The sequence below is a fragment of the Molothrus aeneus genome, chromosome 3 (genome assembly GCF_037042795.1).
Source record: "Molothrus aeneus isolate 106 chromosome 3, BPBGC_Maene_1.0, whole genome shotgun sequence".
NCBI classification, from domain to species: Eukaryota; Metazoa; Chordata; class Aves; order Passeriformes; family Icteridae; genus Molothrus; species Molothrus aeneus.
The window spans coordinates 93,460,024-93,485,026 of record NC_089648.1 but is presented as its reverse complement, the minus strand read 5'-3'; the positions used below and the strand labels follow the sequence as shown (position 1 = coordinate 93,485,026).

The 25,003-nt window shown below is 36.1% G+C and overlaps 1 protein-coding gene across 1 annotated transcript in view; it reads right to left on the bottom strand.

Annotated features, from left to right (window-relative positions):
- COL12A1 (collagen type XII alpha 1 chain) overlaps positions 1–25,003 on the bottom strand; it is a 99,872-nt gene that overhangs the window by 37,394 nt on the left and 37,475 nt on the right. The window contains exons 17-42 of the mRNA XM_066547408.1: positions 24,428–24,620; positions 22,720–22,841; positions 19,951–20,100; positions 19,745–19,864; positions 19,059–19,223; positions 18,690–18,836; positions 17,928–18,067; positions 16,650–16,779; positions 15,465–15,610; positions 15,069–15,198; positions 14,145–14,284; positions 13,263–13,392; positions 11,708–11,847; positions 11,323–11,455; positions 11,195–11,221; positions 10,742–10,884; positions 8,465–8,594; positions 7,483–7,622; positions 6,277–6,406; positions 5,480–5,622; positions 4,448–4,577; positions 3,402–3,544; positions 1,886–2,015; positions 1,571–1,690; positions 819–965; positions 2–118 (exon numbers count right to left, since the gene is read on the bottom strand). Coding sequence (XP_066403505.1) covers positions 2–118; positions 819–965; positions 1,571–1,690; positions 1,886–2,015; positions 3,402–3,544; positions 4,448–4,577; positions 5,480–5,622; positions 6,277–6,406; positions 7,483–7,622; positions 8,465–8,594; positions 10,742–10,884; positions 11,195–11,221; positions 11,323–11,455; positions 11,708–11,847; positions 13,263–13,392; positions 14,145–14,284; positions 15,069–15,198; positions 15,465–15,610; positions 16,650–16,779; positions 17,928–18,067; positions 18,690–18,836; positions 19,059–19,223; positions 19,745–19,864; positions 19,951–20,100; positions 22,720–22,841; positions 24,428–24,620 — 3,486 coding nt within the window. The remainder of the gene's footprint in view (position 1; positions 119–818; positions 966–1,570; positions 1,691–1,885; positions 2,016–3,401; positions 3,545–4,447; positions 4,578–5,479; positions 5,623–6,276; positions 6,407–7,482; positions 7,623–8,464; positions 8,595–10,741; positions 10,885–11,194; positions 11,222–11,322; positions 11,456–11,707; positions 11,848–13,262; positions 13,393–14,144; positions 14,285–15,068; positions 15,199–15,464; positions 15,611–16,649; positions 16,780–17,927; positions 18,068–18,689; positions 18,837–19,058; positions 19,224–19,744; positions 19,865–19,950; positions 20,101–22,719; positions 22,842–24,427; positions 24,621–25,003) is intronic.

Genomic DNA, 25,003 nt, shown 5'->3' with positions numbered 1-25,003 from the left:
CCATCAGTTGGGTTTAGCTTCAGTCTGTAGGAAGTTGCCGACCGATGAGGTGACCACCGGATACAGAGAGTATCCCAACCCACTTTGTAACTTTTTAGGTCAGTGACATTCAAATATACTGTGAAAACCAGCACACCAAAATGAAAATCATATTAGCAGTGCTGGTTTGGAACTTGATTTTTAAAAACACTTGCGGAAAGAAAGAGCTTTTCTAGTCAAATCTCTTTATTTTACACCCTACAGATTCCCACCTAGTTATTTGCAAGGGCCCTAGATCCCATAATGGGTAACAGCCCATTTTATGAATTTTCACATGAAGTTGATTTCTTCACAAAATAAGAAATCTCCAAAAATAAAAATCTGACTCATATATATAGCAGCATGAAAAGAATGTACTTGATTCATCATAATTGAAGAAATTTTTTGAAGTTTCTTAGCTGAGGCCATCATCAAAATCACTGGACATTCCTATGAGGTAAAAGCAGAGTATCAAAAAGCCTAGACCTGCTTAGTAACATGGTTAGATTCTGTAGTACCCTGGAGATGGGTAAAGATTGACTCCAAGCATAGCTTAACAAAATTTTATGAAATAGACTAGAAAATTTTATTTCATCAAGTCATTACTTTAAAATATATTTTCATGACTCTTTCCACGATCAGTGTTTTTAAGATCTACCTCATGGACAGATGACAAGTATTCTCCATGAGAGGATGCTCAGGCTTTCTAGCAACCAGCCATCAAAATCTTCTCTTAATCAACATTATCTCATACCAGCATATGTATCTAGCATGACTACAACAAAATTATTCTGACTTACATGTAGTGCCTTGATCTGTCAAAGGTATGCTCATTCCAGAATCATATTGGGCATAAACATTCACATCATAAGTAGTACTGGGAGACAGGTTATGCAAAGTGTAGGAAGTCACTTCTCCCACAAAAAACTCCCTGGGCTCATTTGAACCTTGAATCAAGGAAGCATTAAGAACAGAGAAAGAAAGAATCATGATTTCATGAACTACAAAACTATTCCGTCTCTTATACGTCAGTAAATGTTAAACTCATTTTTTCTAAAACAAAGCATATTGATTTCTTAAATTTTGGCATATTACAATGTTGCAAACAGAACATACACATAGTTTTACAAACTATTGCGTAATTTTTGTTTTCAGCTTCTTGAAAGATATGTGTATTGTTTGAAGGCCACATAAAACAAAAGTTCTGCAGGATATTAATACCAAAATACTTGTCCAATATGCTCTCATATACACCAGTTCATAGCCTTAGAAGGACAAGAGGCATTAAAGAGACTAAAAACAAATCAAGTCACTGTATAAAGTTTTAACTATACAATTCAATCCCTGTAATTGAATGTCTGATACTACAATTGATAGTTTGTGTTTTTTATAGAATACTGATCATAAGACTAAAGTTTTCATGAAAATTGGTAAACAGAAGAAATAAATAGATCCTTTAACACAAAATGATACATATGATTTCTGCTCTGGTCTGCCATTAGCTACTCACTGTTCTAAGAGTGGTATACTCAGAATGAACAAGTTTTCTTACCCACAGGCTTGTATACAATTTTATAGCCAAGAACAGGGGATGGTGAAGGATCCCAGGAAACTCTGAAGCGTGTATACCATTCATCAGTTATATACATATTTTGAGGAGGAAGCAGGCCAACTACAAATAAAGAAAAACCCCAGTCTAATTAGGCTACTAATTGTTTTTCAATTTTTAGAAATGCAGATTGTTACTCTGCAAGTAACAATCACATCGAGGACATAATTAACTTAATGAAACCTTTACAATGTTGAAGTGTTCGAGGAATAAGTCTTAAATTTAAAAAAGAATGATCAATATGAAAACTATAATTACCAGTTCTGCCATTTCCAGTCAGTTGTCCACCATCTCCATCTTCGTACACAGCAACAACAGTAATTTTATATGGCGTATCTGATTGTAGTGGTTGTAGTATCACATTATTCCTTATGCCAGGAACTGTTGTCTAGAACACAAAAGAAACAGAGGTAAACACATTCACAGTCTTGCAACTGATCAGTAGTGACAGTAGCTAGAAACAAAAATTTGTTCTGACATTTGGCACACTGTTTTATGTCCATCATTCAGGAAAAAGTCATTCAGGATACCTTAAGGGTTATAGCCTATAAACAATTATCAGTATTTTTTATTTTGAATTACAAAACAATGTGGCCATCACAAAAACATAAATCAAATTGATTCTTCAGTCCCAACACACATCAGACTGAGATGCTGCAGTTCTCCATCAAAATTTCAGTACTCTTCCCTCATAGAAATATAGAAGTCATAATGATGTGGGTTTTTTCCTTGGCAGAAACAAGTTATTTTAAGAAGGAAGCTCTAAATACATTGACATATAAAAATGTCCCTATTTATGCATCCCTCAATCTCAACTTCCTTATGCAGCCAGGCACTATTGCTACCTTCTAACGAAAATGTAGGTAAAAACCCAAAAGTGATCCTGCTCCATAAGGAAGACATAAAGCACTGAAACTAAGGGAATAATTTGAGGTATCTCTCTCAAAAGTGCATGCTAGTCAGTACTCACTATGAATACTTAAAATTTTCAGTTGTTTGAGACTTGCTGTTTTTATGGATCGTCCAATCTTTTCTGCAAAGATATGTGTGTTGAGAATATGTGTGTCCTGAGTAACGAGTCCAGTAGGGAATTTTCAAACAGTGAATTTTCATGTGCTATACAGTAATATAAAGGCAATAAAAATGTCATTTTGGCTGGTGGCAGTTGGCAGAAATTCTGCCATTGTCCTCTACAGGATCTGAGCTTTGCTTTGCTATAAATACTCTGTGAATTTTATAAGCTTCAGAATAATTTGTGCTATCATTAAGGTGCAGGAAATGAAACACACTTACAATTCATACTGAAACTTAGAACAGCAAGTTAGATGCTGAATCAAAGTTACCATTGCTGTCTTATTAGACTCTGTCAATTCTCTTCAAATTAGGAAATGCAGATTTATGTTTATTCTGTATCCTAGAACACTGACTTTGTAATGAATACAGTATGAAGTAATAGATGGCTATTCAATCCATCACACTTCAACGAAAGGCCAGGAAGCAGATTCTGTTCAGAATCTTCTGACTAGTGTGTGACTCATATATTTAACATTATTTCACATACATATTTGTTCAAGAAACAATATATTTTCTGTAGCTTCATGGAAAAAAAAACTGTTTTATAAAAACCATGGCTTCCTAACATTTACAGCAATGATCAGAAAACCCACAGAGCCTGTACAGTGTACTGCATGTAGAACATGTGTCTTGTATTTTGTGTAGCCTAAAGAATTGATGAAAAACATGTCAGTGCTTACTAAGGAATTAAAGAACTTACGTATTCGTCAATAGGGTCTCCCACAGTGGGTGAATAAATGATTCTGTACTGCTGGACTGGCCCATCAGCATGGTCCCATTGTACAGAAAGGCTGTTTGTGGTCTCATCAAATACTCTCACATTCCTTGGACCACTGCGAGGCACTGAAGAATGAAAATACAGAAGATTTTACAGGGCATGATACCTCTAGATCAGTGTCATCCTCATCAATTCAAATGTTGCCCTGAAGCCAAAGTCAAGGGCCCTTCCTGAAACCCTGAATAAATATATATACATGGGGAGATTAAGTCAATGATCATGCCTGAAGGTCTTAAATAGAAAGACAGCCAAACTGAAACAGTACTGAAGGGAGAGAACATCCAGATGTGCAAAGTGAGCATCTACACACATTCTGCTTCTCAAACTCCTGCAGACAAGTATAACTATAGCCTGCCACATCTTCAAGTTTTAGATGAATATAGGGATTTTACAGGGAGAACATAGAAGAAGCAAAATTATTGTTGCGGACAGGTTCTGTTCATGTTACCCCTAGTGTGAATTTTAAAGAATCTAAGCATAACACAACCAAGATCCTATGATATAAGTTGTAACAAGGAGATTTTGGTATTTAGGTGTCTGCAGCAAAAAACAAACAGCTGGGGAGGCCAACACATACAATTACTATGTCAGACACCAAACATGAAGCCCTTTTTTTCTATTGACCACTAATTCTACCTATCTTAATAGGCTATTTTTTATAAAAGTTATATTGTTATTAATTGGTAATTTGATTTTGAAAAGAGCTTTTTAACTCTTACACATGCAAATTAAGCTTATTTCCCAATTGAAAATTACATTGCTAATAATTCAAGTACCACAACTGACAGACAGCATAGCAAAAATTCCCTGCCACAGAGGCCTATAATTGCTGCAGGCATAATTCAGATGCATTAATTCAGAGTTGCACTAAATAGCTTATATTATTTGTAATTGTTACTAATTTTATACGTTCTTCACACACCAGTTTTGACGTATATTTCACAACACAAGTACTGACTGTCTCTTACATGTTCTTCCCTGTGCTTGGCTTGGATTTCCCTCTCCATCTGCATACAGAGCTATAACATTTATTGAGTAAGCAGTGTCAGGAGTCAAGCGCTCCAGAATCACATCACGAGTGTTGCCTGGCACCACAATCTAAAACAGAAACAACAAGCACCTATATAAATAAAGTTTCCACTTATACCATCTTTTTTTAGAAAATAATTTGAATGAAATATAAAAAAATTGGAAACATGACCATGCTGCAAACTGTCCAAGAAAAATAACATAAATTTAAAATAAACATGTAATATTGAAAAAAATTCAATACCGGTGAAAAAAAGAACAAACAGTATAAGAAGCTCTCATTCTGCAAACACAGTTGTTACTTTTTACATTTTACATTAAAATCATTCAGAAAAAATAGGAGAAACATTCATAAACAGAAACTAAAAAAGTAATTTCTGTCACAATTTACTATGTATAAAGGACATAAAAAGTCCTTACAATTCCTTACATAAAAACATGTACATCTAAATGTACAATATGGGTGTTCATTTTATGTTAGTACATTCACAGTCAAAACTTTAAAAATGCACTTATTTCTATAGAAATCCAGGAATTCTTACTTCACACCTGGAGGGTACTATTTTACCCATATCCAGATTTCACTCACCAACCCCCACAAAAGAGTAATGATTTAGGGTAAGCAGATGGCATCTGGTTTCCTAATTACAGAATGCCTAATAAATATTTGTTGTCTCTGACTCTCTTGAAAAAAAAAAATTATTTAACTCATATTCATCTGCAATATGATAAAGGATACTCAATCATCAGTACAGAGTTTTAAATGGGAGAGTATTATTTCTTATTTGTTTCATTTTACCAAATTAAGCCTCTATTAACAATGGACCAGACTCCTATAAACACTGTGCTTTGCGCAGAGACTCTCCTGGGCAGACAGTTGTCCTGAGTTTACTATTATTTTTTACATTCATCAAAGGAAGCAATATTCTCCACACATATTTGACTAATAGTATAAAAACTAAATTACTTACAGATTCTGATGGCCTTGGGCCAGAGAGTGGAGCATAATTAATTCTATATTGCTGTACTGGACCTGGAGCAGGTTCCCAACGGACATTCATGCTGTTTGGTGTGGGATTGTAAACGTGAATGTTTCTTGGTGTTCCTCGCTCCACTAGATCAAGGATAATTTAAATTAAGTTTTACAAAGTTGTAAGTTCTATTTCTAAATGAATTTACAACAGTGCTCAAAAGAAGCTGAAAAGCACCTCAGCTCAAGATAAACACATTACTTTTGTTAGCCTAAAATTTACAAAGCTAAGAATCTCCATGTTCAGTCTTTCCAAACTTCCATACCAGGCAGCAAAGTAGATGTTTGTACTGCAAATTGAAAATATGATCATAAGACTTTGTTTTCCTATTGTTGATCAGATATGTATGAAAAATAACAACAAACCCCATATTTTAGGTCAAGCTGACATTAGTAGCCCCCAACTTCCTGGAAAATTTTAAGTACATGCATGGACATTAGCATGGATTAACAGCAATATTCACTCTTTGTTCACAAGTATTTCTACTAGCACTGCAATTAAAATGTTACTGTTCTGTGAAGTAAACACTAAGTATGCTGCACAACTTTTGGAGCTAAGCTTGCCTGAGTTAAGTGGAATGAAAGCCTCCACACAAATAAGCGAAGGAAACAGAATAAGTTACGAAGCTGCAAAAATAACCAAACAGGTAATTTTTTAATGTAAAATCAACTTCTAATGATCTGAGGCCATTCATAAAAAAATCCTAACATTTTCATGAAAAGGGCTATTTTACTTACAGGTGCGTCCAGTGTCAGAGGTACGTCCACCATCCCCCTCTGGGAAAACTGGAACCACAGTTACAGTGTAAGGTGTGTTGGGTTCAAGAGTCCTCAGGATGACATAGTTTGTATTTCCTGGTACTGTGGTCTATAAATTTAAAAAGAAAGGGTCAAGAAACTTACAAAAACATGCCAAAAATAGTTTAAGCTTTTTTATTTATCACATACTCCCCTACCATATCTAATTTCCAGACTGGATGTGATAAAAACTTTACAAAAGTTGAAGCTAAAAAAAACCGTGGTTTTTGGTATCTTCTACAACTGCTGTTCAAGAAGATTCTCTCTCAGACTTAATACAAATGAGTTTTATGCATTCATATTTAGTTCCCTTACAGTTCTCTCCACTTTTGGGTCCAGATCCCGCTGTACTAATGAAAGTAGCAGAATCTGCCGTGAACTCTTTAATGTCTATTATTTAGCAGCTCAGAGGCATTAAAATATCACTTTCTAAGTTTAAGAAAAAAATTACATAGCACTACAACATGCAGATGACAAGAAGTATAATGAGCAGCTCATGTTAGGAAATAAAACTCCATGGCACTTAAGAATATTTGTCATCAGTAGCACCTTAGCTGCTATTGAAACAATGGCATTCATGTACAACTCATTTCATGTGCACATTGAATTGCACTGGTGTAGAAAAAGAAACACAACTGGGAAACAATATTTCCCAGTCTGCAGCAAGGGTTTTGTATTTTCAGGATTCTTTTAGCTCTTTAGCAATTAAATAATTTCGGGAGATTAGAATATGGATTTTTCTGCTTCCACCAATACCATTGAAGCCTAAAGTCACATGACTTCTTAGCAGAAAAGATGGGTAGAAATGAAGTCTGCCAACTTTATAAGATTTTGTACACCCTGAAGTCAGCTTTACATTCACACACAGTGCCCTAAGGATAAAGAAACAAAAAATTGTGTGTGGTATTAAATCCCATGCTAAGAACTAATCACTGATGGCCTATTATATGAAATCAAACATCTGTAATACATATGGGAGGAACTTTCATGGAGTTGCTGTGAATTTTTTCCAGGGGGGCTATGAACAAAAAAAAAAAGCAGTGCATAGGCAAACAAGACCTACTTCACCCAGCAGCATTTCTCTCACCACCACCATGAGGTGTAATTTATCTGAGATTGTTAGTGAGATCCACATGAAGAATTTACCATTTCCTCTGCACCTCCAGCTGTAGGTCCATAAAACACTTTGTACTGGCGAGGACTTCCTTCTGCATGATCCCATCGAACATTCAGAGTACTGGTGGTTGGGTCATAAACTAGCAAGTTCTTCACAGTGGTGAGAGGTTCTGAAACAGAACAATAAGATGTCAGAAATGTGGAACCCTATTGTCTCCTTTTTGCTGTCAGATCACACCTCTGTAACGTATCCTTAGAAAATTTTTAAAATAGGTTTAGTAGCTCATGTTAAATCTTATTTATCTTCATCACTCAGAATACATCAGCTCTATCCAACACCAAAAACAATGCTAAGTTAGAAAAAATTATTTCTGGACACTATTTTAGAATTATGCAATGAGTTTATTCGAATTTTTTCTCCATTCCTCACCAAACCCATTGCTGTGTCTAACTTCCCATTATGAGCTCATAATTAAAATAAATGCAACTGAATTAATAATTTTGTAGTTATATAATTATTTAAGTAAATACATTGAAATGGATTTTATAACTGAAGTGTCTCTGATAGCAAATCACTCTGTGATTTCTATAGCAGGATCAAAAGAATGCATCGATATAAAATGGGAGAGTCCTAAAGTGCACACTATGAAGGTCAGCATCTCAATTGAAGGCGCTTAAAAGCACACATATATGAGAGTAACATGCCCTCAGATGCCTTAAGGTGTTTACTAAGTTCTGGCATAAAACAATTAAACAAATTAAAATGAGGAAGAAGTTCCATAGTAAGATTAGGGTTTCTCTCAGCTGTAAAAACTGGGCATCAAGTCAAAGGCAGTGGTCCAGGGCTTATCTAGAGCCAGGAGACTGACAGGTGCGGTTACTTCAGAAACTTGAAAACCACCAAAGGAAAAATGACAAATACAGATGGGATGAATTTCACCACAAGAAACTTTTCTCAGCTCTTCTGAAAGCAATATATTGATATTGTCTAAGAAGACCTGAAGTTACTTACTGGTTCTGCCTCGTCCTGTCATTCTCCCCCCCTCACCGTCTGTGTACATTGATGACACAGTAATAGCATATGGTGTGTCAGGCTGCAGCTTCTGTATCACCACACTGTTCTGTCGCCCCCCAACAGTAGTCTGCAGCAAAATAAAAGGAAAATATTAAAATCCCTTTTATAATCTCTATTTTGTGCTTATTGCTACAGTAAAGAACACAGGCATTTGATGCAGAGTGGAAAACACTGTGATGTGTTTTCCACACACAATACTGCAATTTTCTTCTGACTGACACTAGCAGTAGACATTGAACAGTAGTAATATTTAGTACATATTGGTTTTAGCAAGTTTAGAGACAAAGCCACTATTCTTTAAAATCTCCAAACTTGAATACCACTACAATTATATATAAACTCCCAGTTCTGTACCAGCACAAATTATATTGTAACTCCTATCATTCTTTGTACTTTTAAAACTATCTGCACATTTTCAAAGCCTATTCAGCTAAGGTGTTTGGCATAACACTTCCAATCATCTGCTGATGAACAGACAAAGAGCAAGAATTTACACATCTTCACATTTCATAGCGGTAGATTACTTTAATTTACTAGCAGACTATTTTAACTTACAATCAAAGGGATTTTTTGTACTCAAGTGTACAAAGCTCCTTTCAAAGCACAAATGCTTTTATCATCCCATCATGGCTGCCTCTACATTTTAGTATCTGATTGCCTTTCAAAACCTGACCCTAAATGATCATGATGGTCTTAGCAGTTCTATGTGCAGTTTTTGCAGACCTTTTTTTTCTGTCTTCAGATCACCTGTGATTCCTCTTGGTGCTGAGGCCATTAAAAGTCAGACAGGACAATAAAAACCCCCAAGAAATTATATTTTAAATATTTTGGTTTGGACTATTCTCCTGCATACCCAGCACCTACACTTTAATAAAATATCAGAGTAGCAAAAGAAGACAAGGAATTATAATCATATGACTACAAGTAATTTGCAAAGAGACATTAAATGCCGTGAGCAGAGTAGGAGAGTTCTGTGTGCTCTCCTCAAATAGAGGTGTTTTCTCCAACTGCCACTGCTTGACTCTATTCCAGCTGTAAGCAATTAAGTCTATTAACCATATTCTTTGCACGGATTTCAAGAGAATGATCATAATTCCCTTTTTACTCCACTGCCAGCAATTAATTACAGATGTTAATTAAATGTATTGCTATTTTTTATTTCTCTAGTGATTTCTCACTAAAATAGTGTTTGACTGCTCAATATACATTTCAATTACCTCAACCCAAATGCATGTTGTTCAGAAGAGAGTTTAAATGGGTGTGTAAATATCCAACTGATTCTAAAGTAAATATTCCTAGATATACTTCTGAACATGAGTGATCTCCATTTACAGAGGCGAGCTGAATGAATGTGGCTCTCATTTGAGACTGTTCTTCTGACTCATTTGACAGTAACCACAACAGCCTCCTACTAAAGAATAGGGCATTTTTAAGTAGCACATATTTCTGATAAACAGCCTGACTTAATTACCACTCCCAGGCTGTATTGCATAGACTGCCAGTAGCCAAAACCATTTGTGCTAACAACACAGGGAAAGCTGTCTGATCTTAAAGTACTGTCTCTCCATAGCATTACAGCTTCTCATCACAGTAAAAGAATCTAAAATACCTTAAATACTTCATTAGCACATGTTTTGCATGTATTTCTCTTTACAGCTGCTACCTCTGTGTGTTTATTCTGACTGTAGAGTGGTGACAGAGAGTCTCAACTGTTCACAGCATGTTCCATGGCAAAGTCTTCTCGTAACATGGGAACTACACTATGAAAATGATGGAAAACTCTGAACTATGAAAGTATTCATGGTAGTTCATAATATTGATTGTCCTGACACCTCTATCTGTGACTTGTACCCTTAGATGCTGATTGACTTATTCCTCAACACACTTTATTTTAGTTTTATCCATAGATAAACAGTTGGAGTTTATGAACTCAAAGGTCTTTTCCAACCTGAATGAGTCTATGATTATGTGATTTTTTGAGATAACAGGATGCATCCAAAATTATTGCTGCTCAATTAAGAGTGTTCTAACTTGGATTTGAAAGGGGAAAAAAAACAGTGGGAATGTATACTTATTCACTACAAATATAAATCTTCAAGTAAAGGATAATTAATATGTACAGTGTTGTGTTTTGAAAAGAAATTATTCCAATGGATTAGTTGACAGAAGGTTGCATTTAAGGCTGAATAACTTAAGCACTTCAAAATTAGTTACCGACTGTTCAGGGCCATCCCCACTGATAGGCTGGTAAATGATCCTGTATCTCTGCACTCGACCACTGGCAGGATCCCATTTGACAGTCAGACTGTGTGAAGTTGCATTGTACACCTGAAGGTTTCGTGGGCCACTCTTTGGGGCTGAGAAGCATAATAAAGAAAGGAATAAATATGTAGCTCACCATAGAGCAGAGACAAACATTTCATTCTTACTTTTAGGGCTGCATGAATGCCTGATTAAGAGCTGAATGTATTAAGTACAGGCGAACATAAACTGTAATGTTTGTAAAATAATAAACATGTGGTAATCTAGTGTTTAGTATTCTTCCAAATACACAATAATATTTATTAAATTATCTCAGCCTCTTAATGTGAACATTCATCACAGTTTAGAAAAAGGGAGCTATGAGTTTCCTTCAATAAAATGGTACCTGGAAATTCAGATTCTTACCTTGTGTAGTGATAGGTACCAAGGGTACTAGGAAAAAAGTAGAAAGAATTTTCAGAATTCTTGTATGTGTATGCCTTCTGTTTCAATAACTATGAATAACAACATGCAGAATCCCTTTATTTACTTACATGTTCTTTCACTGCCAATGAGCTCATCACTTTCTGATTCATCAGGATAGATGGCAGTAACTGAGACATCATATAATGTGTCTGGATTCAAATTTTCAAAGACCAAACTATTCTCTTCCCCATTTAAGATAGTCTTGTGAAGAAATTTAAAAAAAAGGAAAATATAAATAAACAAAACCAAAAAATAGAAATGAAACAGGCAAACAGAGTGGGATATAACTGAGTTTTTACTCAGTAACATCACTGAACATGCTGTAAGCATGTGTTCTACACCTTCTCACTGAATTTCCAAGTTACAGACCATTTATCAATTATATTTCTAAGTTTAAAAATACACCCTCTGAGATACTGCCCACAAATACATAAGGTGGCTGTCTATTCTTACCTCCTGTTTTTCTCCTCTTCCATAGGGCCCCCATGTTATTCTATATAGAGAGACATCTGGAGCTCCATGATCCCAAGTACCTCTGAAACTATTCGTGGTTATATCTGTGATTCTGAGATTGACTGGTGCTGGCACAGGCTCTATTATGAGAAAAGGAAAAATATTCCACAAAATGTAACGACAAAATAAATACAGTTAAACAAAAGAATTACTCAGACAAATAATTTAGAAGATTATGTAGAAGACTCATCTCTCAGCTGCCATGATTCTAATACTACAATCAAACACTGTGGTATTACCCAGCCCATTTACACTAAGCAAATTATCCCTCATAAGGTCACATCATTAGGTCATTGTCTGATAAAACAGACCTCAGCAGAGGCCACAACTCACATGCCTACTCAAAACAACTGAAATCCTGGCTGTTACATTTTGGAGTTATATGGAGTGAATGTGAACTCCCATAGACGCAGGTCAAGTTCCTGCAGGACTTTCTCACAAATCTTAAAATTCTTTATATAAGCCAAATAAGTCGCCACTTATTTAGAAAGAATTCACAGAGGTTAACTGAAGGTTAAGGCGGGAAAATATTATAGCCACTGGGAAGAAATATGTAAATAGGTAGAACCAGAGAATTAAACTTGAAATAATTTCTTTGGCAGACCTTTCCTCTTCTTTCCTTACAAACACATCCACACAAAACCACAGGTACAGAGCAAAGACTAGCACAACAGTAAGCAGGAAATCTCACAAGCATTTTTATACACATCAGACTACCAAATGAAAACTTCAGAAGAAAAAATGAGAATATTAATGGGTTTTTTCTTCTTTTTCATACGAGATGGAGGGCCAGTGAAAAGGTAAAATTACTCTTTTCTATTGTAGGTTTTTCTGGTTAACTATATTCGTAAATCCTAAGCTTTGATAAGGATGAGAACTTCCTTGATAGCTGCTTTCTCCTTTCAGTCTGGCACATCTCTTGTATGGAGATCAGGTCTTACAGCTTGTGCAGCCCCATTTCCTTGCCATTATTTATTGAGGTTATTCAAATCCCACCTATATGATTCTCTAAAAGTAAAGGCTGCTTTAGCATCCCATGATGCAAAAACTCTATTGGATCAGAGGCAGTATCATGTCTCTCTAATCTTCTAGTACATGGCCCAGCTTCTTACTCACTTGCCTAGATTTCTGCAAAGACTAGCTAAAACTTTCCCCTATTGTCCTTACATTTTCTTATCAATTCTACACCTACACCTCTCCTTCAGTCCTTAAATAGAAATAGTTTTGCTTCAGTGGCTCTTCACCTCTCTGCAGACTGCAATGTCAGTGTTCACTGCAGTAAGACACAAGACATCTAAGATTTCTGTGGTTTATTATATTGCAAATAATGCTACAAGTGCAAATAAAGTATTTCTCACATTAAATTAGAGCTTTACTTAAACTCAATAACATATTGCAACACACACCATTTAAATTCAACATAAGGTAAAAACAACCATTTAAATCAAACATAAGGTAAAAACAACCAACAAGAATGATTATTAGAAAAACTTACGAGTGACAGCTTCTGCATTTGTTGGTATGGATTCCCCTTCATCATATACAGCAACAACTTTTACATTGTACAGTGATTGGGAGGAAAGGTCAGAGAGAGTAATGCTGGTTTTGAGTCTGTCAAGTTCCACCTAAGAATAAAAACAGTGACTTAAAGGATTGTAAATTGCTCTATTTCTTACTCTGCATTTGCTCTAATGGCAGAAATTCCTGCACTGAAAATCAAAGTATTCTGCACTACATTTTACCATTTGCCCTTAAATTTACACTTAAACATGGAGAGTTCTCAACTAATTCCTTTGCAAAACTTATTATATCAGATACACATAGTCCTTGTGGATCATTCACTGCTTTATTCCTCTGGAAACAAGGATGCAAATTGAACCTTTGGAAAATTCTGGTTCCTTTAAAAATCAAATTTAATTCTCCAAGAGCTGGTTTATGCCTAGCAGCACAATTAAGGAAAATTTGTACATAACTAGAAGACATCTCTAACAATGCTCATTCATGTTCTGTCAGGCAAAGAGGGTAACATACCTTTATTCCACTATCCTGTCCTCTTAATTGTAAGCTATTCTTAGACCTTGGTAGTACGACATTTAAGCAGAGCATAGAAATGGCTATTTACCAAAACATATGAAAATTCTCCAGTCAGTTTAAGGATTTTTTCCTCTCTGGAGGAAGAGAAGGAGGAAGAAGGGAGTACCCAAGAAATCTATCTTGTGCTCATTCAGTTTCCAAGAAATACATACACTTTCTTGACTGCAATCACTATGAACTGATGTTCTTTACTCTCACTGGTGATTTATAATACAACCTTTATTATTATTTTAGTCATCTAGCTTCTCAAAATAAAACTTTCCTAGTACTTTAAAAATTTTACCTCCTTTACATCAGCATCATCAGCTATTTTGTATCTTAGGATGTATTTTCGAACTTTTCCTGGGGCAGGATCCCAAACAACATTCATGGTACTGTGAGTAACATCCTGAATTTTTAAACCTCTGGGTCCAGGCAAAGGTACTGTAAAAAAAAATTACAGTAAGTGAATGCTATTCATAGCAGAGGTCTCTCATAGATGGAAGTGAATTCTCTTCATGTCTTTCAGTTAAAGTCTTTTCAGTGAATGGAAGCAACCACTTTCTGACAAGTTCATTGTCCTGGGCATTAGATAAGAGAGTTCAAAAGCTTATTTTCCCAACAAGGAGCAAAATAGCTATAAACTATGGTAGTTTCACCTTTGTAACTTATGAGCACAATACTTCCAGAAGTATCAGGGATTAAGACCATAACGTTTGGTGACAATAGCCAATTTTCATCTACAGTTAATGGTTTAAAAATTTTGAGGACATAAAAGTAGCCATGCTGCATGCATCTAGACCAGAAGCATGCCTTTGACAATAGGAAATGTTTAAGGAAAGGTATAAAAAAGGAAACCATTTTTAGATCTATTTTTTTCTTGATATAGCATGCTTTTTTAGTATTCTCAATGCTTAAGAGGATGTCTGAATTCAGGAACAAGGTTTCTAAATTAACACAAGCAACATTGAAACCTTTTAAAAACACTGTGATCTCAAGAGTTCCTTCATTATTCAAGTTAAAAATTATATTGTTCCCCTTTTAGTAGCTGGACCCTTCTCATTGAAATTGCCTTTGAGGCCTTCAGGAAATGTGTAAGTGTTAGAAAATACATAAAACATGGTTAAGATGGTCTTCTAAATTAAACAGATTATATAAAAACTGTTGCATGAAATTAAAATTAGGTGTTGCTGAAGCAATAACAAAGCAAAAATCAAGATGTCCATACATGTCACTTCCTGTGTGGTGAGTGGGTCACTCTGCATATCACCAAACAATACGTAAGCTGTTAAAGTGTACTCAGTGTTGGGGATGAGATCTACCAGCTGCACCTCATTCACTGACGGTCCTACACGCATCTGCGCATGAAAAATAACACACCATGTTTAAAAACTGAAGAAAGCAATGGTAGAAAAGCAAACAATGATTTAACTTCAAGGGAATTTTGTTTGTGAGATTCACAGTATATTTACAGTTTCCTGACTGATGTCATTGTATATAATATCCCAGTAAGTTCACTGTACTTCAAGATGTACATGCCAGTCTTTTGACTATTATGATACTCTAACATTTTTTCTTAATTTATTTTTGGTAGAGAGTAGGTAGGAAAGACAAATTCTCTTACCTCTTTCTCTGTGGCTGGGACTGTAGCATTCACAGGTTCATATGTTAACAAATAACCAGTAGCCCCATTGAGAGGTTCCCATCTCACTCGCATGTAAGTTGATCCAATGTCATAAACATTCAAGTTTCTAACTGAAGAGATTGGCACTGTCAAATAAAAAATACATATTATTTTATTTCATTCAGCTTCTTAATATTTTATATCACAATTCATACCACTGAGAATATTGCACATGGGTATTAGGGCATGTTATGGGTAGTAGAGAGGAGATCTGCAAACAATAGTATTTAAATCCTTAGTTTAAGAATGAGGTAATGGTAATACTGTTTTGAATGTGGCCACAGATTTTTTACATACACAGCTAAAACTCTTACAGGTCAGCACCGGAACATTTTAATCTTGTAAAAAGCACATTAACTCATTTTACTCAACATTTAACATTGAAAATTCTAATACGAAACAACATGACTGGCTTGGGATCTGTACAAAGAGGATTTTTGTCCTCTCTTTTTGTTTTCTATATTTCTCAAATTACTAAATAAATGAAAAGTTTCCATGAAACTATATGAAAAAGTAACACAGACTTCATAAAAATTATATACATTTTAAGGATTTTTTGACAAGCCTAATACAAAATTAAGAAGGGAAATGAACAGCAGACATTCAATGTTATTAAAGAGGCGGAAGAGTCATTCTATGTTGCATACAGCATAAATGTACCTGAAATCCATGTAGACAGCTCATGGGAGAAACATAGCTGAGTTATTACTCATAGAAGTGGCATAATTGTGTTGAATTAACTTTTACTAATTAGAAATAATTCTATCTGGCCGTAGCAGGAATGAATTATGTAGCATAAACAATTTGTTTTTTATCAGATTTCAGGAATTTATAAACTCGGTCGTGTAATTCATGTCTGTTGTTCTAGTTTTGTAGAGCCATGCTTTATGAGCCTAGAAAGAGGCTGGGACTAATATTTTCTACCACACTGTAGCTTCACTTTGCTGAATTCTTCAAGATAACAAGGTCTGGACAACCAGAGTAACACAATACAGTTTGGTAATTCAAATTAAATATTTTACTTCTGCTAAGAAGAAAATCCGTAGTGCTGAAAGTTCTACTGGACAGCTCCCCAGGTGCCAAACTGGCTGTTAACATGTTACTCAAGACCCACTTCTAACTTACAAGTTGTTTCCCTGCCGATCAGAGGTTCACTGCTTTCATCTTCTACCACAGAAAACACGTTAACCACATATTCTGTTTCAGGTTGCAAATCTTTCAGAACTGTTGTTCTTTCCATCCTACTTACATAAAACTACAAGAGAAGCAATGTTAATCACTGTAAGAAAAATATTTTTGTAATTTTATCTCTAAGAAAAGCAATCATTCCTCGTGAAACTGCAGAAATCAATGACAAGGAGATAAGTCTGGTCCTAATTTTGTATACATTTTGTCTGACAATATAACATTATTTTTGCATAGCAAGCTGTAGGGAAATCTCAGACGGACACTTGTTTCAAATTGCATTGGATCTGCTTAGCATCACTTAGAGTGCATTCTGATATTACACATGGTTTACACTTCTATATCACTAAAGAACATAAAGAAAGGACCAGGAAAAAGGGGCCAGTTTGGCAAAAAATTCAAAACTGGAATAATCTAGATGATTACAACACAAGGCACTGGAAACACCTTGTAGAACAGAAATGTCTGGATAAAGTCAAATTGTAAAGTCAGTGTGCTCTGGAGCAACAGCTCAAACTTTATTCAAAGCCAAATCTTGAACTCTCTATGAGCCAAATATAAGATTGGCCACAATTAGAGATAGTACATTCAGAGCTAGGTACACAGAGGCACCTGACTACATTCTTCTAAACACTTCATTTTCCTAAATACGATTCTGTTTGATTAAAGACAGTAATGAGCAATTCAGATTTCCCAGGACCAAGAGATCCCAGCCACTGGCTCTCTGTGCAGAGAAGTAGTATTACAAGATAAATTTCATCCTGTGCAATAAACAGTTTGGAGTCATATAGTGTTAATCTGAGCACTTCTTACAACCTGTATCCCCCACTGTCATGTTCTCTACAAAGAAGGAAATGCATTAAAAGGACAGGGGGCCTACCCACAAGTATGGTCAGAAAATTTCTGGTGCAGACACATTTGAACTAATATATGACAGTGGAATATGAAAATAAAGGAGTTACTAGAAATAGAGGACAACTCTTTAAAAGAAATATATTTTACTTCTAGATTCATGACATTAAAACAACCAAAGCAGTATATATGCTCCTATTTTTTGTAATTTTGTGTAACATTTCCCAAGGCATGATATTCTTGACCTTAGGAGCACTTTTAAGTTGCTTTTACACCCTACTCAGCACAAATTCAGAATGATATTACCATGATGTGGAAGTCCAAGGTTACAGTGGACATTGTAAAAGATGAACATACAATACTAACCTGTTTAGGGCTACCTCCAGAGGTAGGATAATATTCAACTCTGTATCTATCGACACTCTCAGGAGGTGGGCTCCATCTCAATCTGAAAGAACGAGGTGTCACTTCTGAAATAACTAAATTTGAAGGAGGTGGCAAATCACCTGCAAGAGGGAAGCAAATTAAAAAGATATTCATTTATCTTGTCAGAAGGGGGAAAAAAACACTTTGTATAGTTGCTTATATTTATTTTTCCTCGGGATTTCTTAAAACAACTTCATGAAGACATAGCTCATATTAACAGACTCCAGATTAAACAAGTTCCCTGTAATTCTTATTCCACTTCAATACCAGTGTTTCACTGAAGAATCATCAGGTAACATTACATACATGTTTTTTCATGCTCAGCTTTGGTTTTGGGCTGTCAGACATTAATACTTGAAAAGAGTAGGGCTGCTAAAATTTTCCTCATTGAATAAGTATCATCAAAAAACATGCCACAATGAATAAAAAGCTGACACACTAAGAAAGATACTTCACAATTCTGGGGAGAAAAAGAAGGCACATCCAGCAATGTCATGCTGTGTTAGTTATAACACAGTCACTGTTGGAAGGAAAGGAAGGACCCCTGCAGGGTAGTCCAGGTGGTCTGCACAACTTCCTCACACCAGCAGCTGAAAAAACAGCCCATGGCTAACACAGTGTTCCAAATAAATAATAAAAAGGAACTAGCAGTGCAAGCACATAAATGGATAAAGAATGAAATAGACTGAAAAGGTGATGTACCTGGACCTTTCACACTGTTACACAGATTCGTGGTTACATTATCAACAATGGTAGCCAGGAAGGAGAAGTCTGCAACATTGTAAGCATGGATGTCATCTGGATCTGTTGCGATCTGCTTCAATTCATTTTCATCTGCATTTTTAATACCTTACAAGAGAAGAAGAAAGCAAAACCTGTTAGAAATTATGGCCACGAAGCACAGTAACATGCAATTAAGTCCCTAAACACATTCTTCAAATAACCTTTTATGTACTTATGTATGTACCACTTATGTATGTACCACTTACTTATGTATGTACCACTTCTCTGTGAGTTTAGCAGATGAGCAGGAGGGGGTTGCTGCAGGCCATGCCTTCATGGAGTACTTACCAATTGCATACAGCTCCACTCCCTCATCTCTGAGTTTTCTTGAAGGGGCGACTACATCATCTTGTGATTTGCCATCAGTGATGAGAACACCAATTTTGCGAGCTCTGGGCCTTAAGCCAGCAACTGGTTTGAAGTTGTTTTTTAAGATGAAATCCAAGGCCATTCCTAGCATGACACAAAGAAAAGTACCCATCACTGTAAACTGTTTGCATATAGTAGTCACAGTAAACGAAATCAGTGCATCCTAGTGACTTCATTCTGACAACATAGTTCCACTGTTTATTTCCTTATAGAAGCATTTTGAATCTAATTGCAGCCCATCATCTAGATCTGAGCAACTGATACTATTCAGGTGCTCTCTTACCTGGTGTTGATCACCCTCCTGACTTCCACTACCCCTCCTTCTGGTTCCTGGTTGTCTTCATCCCAACCCTGAAATGGAACTGACCTTTCTTCTTTTTATAGGCTCAACAGCAACACAAGCTCTTCATCACCCAAAACCTCTTCTAACACATTTCCCCTGAGTTTATAAGCCTATGTTGTACCTCTTCTTTTCCAACCATACTGAGCTGAACTGTTAAGTCCTTTTTATCATAGACACATTTGAGTTCACTGAACAAAATCAGGGTCAGCTACTAGAATAATTTTCATTGGAGCTAAAGTAAAATCCTGGCACTGTGACATACCTGTTAGAGTATTGCCTCCTTTGTATGGTAAGTTGGCTACAGCCTCTAACAAAGACTGTTTGGTTCGGTAAGCATTGAGATTCCATTCTGTCCTGGGATCACCACTATACTGCGCAAGACCTGGGAAAAAAGCCACCATTTACTCAGTCATTATGTGTCTCTGTAGGAGGTATGCTCCATTTTCCCTCCAACATGTGAGAACTTACCAATCTGCACTTTGTCAGGACCAATATCAAAAACTTCAACAATACGGGCAATGAAGTTCCTGATGGTTTTAAAATTTGGCCTCCCGATACTCCATGAGCCATCCACCAGCAGCACAATATCAGCTTCTGCTCTGGTTCTACATTCTAAACCTGCAGTGTCAACCAGAAAAATATAGCCTTAGCATGATGGCTTTCTTTCCCCATCCTTTTAGATGACATATGTCATGAGTTAGCTTCAAAATAGCTCTAGTTTTATTCACTGGCACTCCGTCAAGTATGACCTATTTGAGAGCATTATTCACACTAGTCAGTGGTTCCATGGCAAAAGCTGTCTAAATTCCTTCATGTATGTTTCCTTTTAAAAATAAGCCTTTGCAAATGTCAAGGCCAGTGTTCTCTATTGTCATGTCATTGTCTGTTTTGGCCTTTAAATATGGCTGATCACTTGATTTCAGAAGTTTTGTACAAGACTATTAAACGAGCCACTGATATGGCAGTAAGCACTATTAGATTATACAATTTTATGGTATTCTAGTCTGTCACATATAGCTAAATTACTGATTAATTTTCAACCATGTAATAGTAGGATTAACGGTATGTATTACAGTCACTTTCACATAAATAGCATTCCTCAATTTTCGGGGGAAAAAGACATAATAATATGTGTGGTATAGAAGTTTGCATGTACAGAAAAGAAAGAGCACAATCCAGAGAAGACACACAAACATAAACACAGGTCAAGAGATACAGAGGGAACAAGAACAAACATTCATATAAAGCTGCAATGTTCTCTAAAGGTAGGAAGTTATTTCAGATATCTTCAGTTTACAAATTACAACATAAAATATGCATCATATTGTTTTCATCACAAGAAAAATCACAAAATATTTATACAAAACAGAAAGACACAATAATTTTATCAACAGCCATTTGCAAAAAAAAAAAAACAAAAAAAAAAAAAAGCCAAAATCCTTTCTCTCTTTTTTCCTGTAGATTTTGTTACCAGCTGCAAATTTTCTGGCTTCCTGCCATCAGAGCTTCTGGTCTTTATATGGAAGAAATCCCATTGAGAAAAATCATCCACACTCATCACAGTTGAAAGATATTGTGATTTCATATATGTTCCACAGAACTGATCCAACACTGTAGACTCATGAATATAACTATTCCATGTACCTGGGGGTTAAAAGCATGATCCTCTTCTGCACAGAAAATATAGATCTAGTCTTTAGTCAGGACAATAAAATCAGTTGGAGTAGGGTTTAAGTCAAACCATGTTAGTTCAAAAAATTGCATGCAAAACTTTTATATGAAAGTTAAAGTTAGCTTTACGTACAATTAAAAAGTTAATCTATTTTGACTTTTATGTTTCTTTCAACATACTATAGTCCCCCACATGGAAAATTCTAGTAAATGTGCCAGATCTAGGGTGATTTTCCCCCCATTAATAAATAATTCACTGTTACATTTGCTGTCCAAGATATAAATTAATTGTTCACATTGACCATTACTCAAATCCATGCATTAATAAAACTAATTAACTTAAAGAGTATAACACCGAAAACAGAAATGAGAGCTACTATAATGAAAAATAACAAACCACTCTTTGTGCAATCTTTTGTTGCCAGCCTTATTAAAGCTTTGGTCTAATGCCACTCCTGGCCTGTTTTAGGTCTTTTTTTTTCAGTTTACCCTCTATTATTAGACAGAGTAGGACAATTATTTAGGAAGTTTCTAAAAATATTTCAATGAAGTCATATAAAAGATGAGTATTTTTTACACAGCCCAATGCGAGCTAAGCAAAAACAATATAGTCAGCTGTCAGAAACCTCTTTTTCTTTATTTAACTCTGAAAGGGCTTTGCAGTTAGGTTCTTTCTCCTCACCAAATTCTCTCTGATGGTTATCCAAGCATTGAAATGGCAGAGGAGAAAAGGCTTTACTTATTCATGTATACTTGACTATTCAGAAGAAGACTTGGTTTTTTATGCTTTCCATGAAGAACTGAGCCCTGAATCCTTCTTCAGGTACTATAATTGAGATTATGGTGAGCACAAATATTAACATGCAGAGGCCTGTTAAGCACACCAAAGGGAGGTAAATATCATAAAATTCAAAGAAGTCTTGAAAGAAAGGTTTACTAGCTACAGGTTTACTAGTGAGAAGCTCCCAGAGATACTGGAGAGCACTCTGCAATTGCCTCTGTGAAAAAGTCTCCTCCTACTATAGAAAAAAAACCAAAAGACTAAACAATGACTATGTTGAATATAAACTTAAGTAATATACATTAACACTAGGACGTTCCCAACTATCAGATGTTTGTTCATTATATCATCTTAGTCTTAAAAGTCACCATATAAGGACAAAAAAAGGGCCAACAATCTGCTTAAAGTTCCTTGTTCTACTCCTGTGAAGACCCCTGTAGATGAGCCATGGTCTCTGTTCAAAAATTTGACCTTATGTGATCTAACACAGATGTGGACAGCTTGAAAATGCAATGCAGATGGCTTTGAATAATCAGCAAAACACAGGTTGCCTGCATTATCATCTTTGTAAGATCATCTGGAAGGTGCAGAGGACTAGAACTGTGAACTGGGTCATGCTTTGTGGTCATTTCAGAACAGGGTTTATGTCATCAGGGAAGGGAATATAATGAATCCTGTAAACAAGTATGTGCATTACAAAAACAAAAAGCAAATGTAGTAAACTTTTTATCTTTTTTTTTATCCAAAATACAAGGCTGCCTTTTCTTCAATTCAGTCATGTTTACCTCTAGATAAAAATGGCTCCGTAGTAGTATCTGAAAGGGTGGTCATCTCTTGTCCAACCAGAGGGTTGCTCTCTCCTCCTTCAAACATCCCAAAAACATTTACCTTATAGGTAGTTCCTGCCCTGAAACAGTCAAAGAGGTGTACTTTAACTAAAGTCATTTGGCTAGTAAAATGCTAAACACTTCACTTATTAAATTCTCACAGAAAAAAAATACCTAATGGAAAAGGTGCTAAAACATGAAGCCCAAATACTGGCTCTTCCACAAGACATTGATGTTTCAACAATTTAAAGCTGATTTTACACTCTATACTCAAATTTATAGCCTTCCTCATTCAAGTTATTTAATTCTGTGAAGAGAAATTGTCCAGGCAGCCAGACATCAGGTTAGGAAAGCTAAAGACCTGATAGAATTAAATCAGGCCAGGGACATCAAGGGCAACAAGTTTTTATGGTACATAAAAGGAAGACTAGGGAGAAAACGGGCCCCCTCCAGAAGAAAACAGGAGTCCTGGTTACCCAGGATATAGAGAAAGCTGAGGTACTGAATTATATTTTTGCCTCAGTTTTCACCGGAAAGTGCTCCAGCCACACTGCTGGAAGGTCACAGAGGGCAAATTAAGGGACTGGGAGTGATGCCTTGCCTGCATCACAAGAAGCAACCAGCTGGTCAAGAGAGTTGATTCTCACCCTCTATTCTGCTCATGTGAAACCCCACCTGAGGTACAGTGTCCAGCTCTAGAGCTCTGGAGCCACCAATATAAGAAGAGCTTGTACCTCTTGAATGAGTCCAGAAGAAGATCAAAAAATGATCAGAGGGATGGAGTATTTATCCTGTGAAGACAGGCTGAGAGTTGGGGTTGTTCAGCATAGAGAAGAGAAGAGTCTGGGGAGATCCTATGGTAGGATTCCAGCACCTAAAGGGAGCCTAAGGAAAGCTGGAGAGGCACTTCAGACAGGGGCATGTAGGGACAGAGAGTAATGGCTTTAAACTGAGACTAGATTTAGATCAGATATTAGGAAGACGCTCTTTACTGTGAGGGTGGTGTGACACTTGAACAGGTGGCCAAGAGAAGTTGTGGGTGTCCCATCCCAGGGCATGAAGGCCATGTTGGATGGCAACCAGATCTACTGGAAGGTGCCCCACAGCAATGAGGTTGGAACTAGATGATCTCTAAGGTTACTTTCAACCCAAACCATTCTATGACTGCATGATTCTTTGACTTAATGACCCCATTTTAATTATATTTAATATACTTGCCTAACAGATTTTGACTTGGTGGGAAACCTGCTTTAAAAAGCCTCTGATAAAATGAATCAAGAGCTAAACTAAGCATCTTTTGCGAGACATGAGAAAAGAAACTTTTGAAAGTAAACTTTAGAAATCTCAAATATCCTTTATTATTCCATTATCTTTCTCATATGTGAAGTACAGCTCCAGCCTATATATCTTTGCCTACTTCAGGTCCTGTGAAAACACCACAAGTGACGTAAATGGATAATCTTAGAAAGAAACCTGCCAGGTACCTTTCAGAGATGGCATAACAGGATTTTCATAGCTAATTGACAAAATTACTTGCTTAACTTACAGCAGATTTTACAAGGCATTTCAGTACCATTGATCGCAATTAAACAAAATCCTAGGCTAAAGTTATTTAAAGGAAACTGAACAAAACAAAGCAAAAACCAGTATGAGGGAGTATGCATACCTAAGCTCCTCCAATACCACTGTGCTGTCATAGGGCCCCACTATTAATTCTCCAAGGCTCCCATCATCTTCAGTAGGGTGGAAAGTTACTTTGTACCCCTTCACTCTCCCTGGGGCTGGCTCCCAGGTTACTCGGAAACTTGACATAGTTGAATCTGAAGTTTTCAGATTTCGAGGTGGTTTAAAGGGAGAGGCTGAAAGGGTGGGAAACAAAAGAGTTTAGATCAGGTCTACACATGGCAAAAAATCAACAAATATGCTTTTAAGTATATATATATATATATATATATATATATATGCAAATCTAGTATTAGTGAGAGTCCTAAACTCTTTGTTCCTTTCTTTATCAAAGACAAGTATTAAGAGATGAAAGATGAGATTCCTGACATTTACCTATTTAACCAATAGGTACGTGGGCTAAGTCTATTTTTGAGGCTCCCTCTGCAGTCAATGGACTAAGGGATAAATTGTCTGGCAGCTAAAGCAACTTCAACAACCACAGATGTGGCAGTGTGTCAAAAACCAATTCTTCTGAGGAGTGCCAGCCAAACAGCTGGTCAAGGTTTTTAGGTCAAGA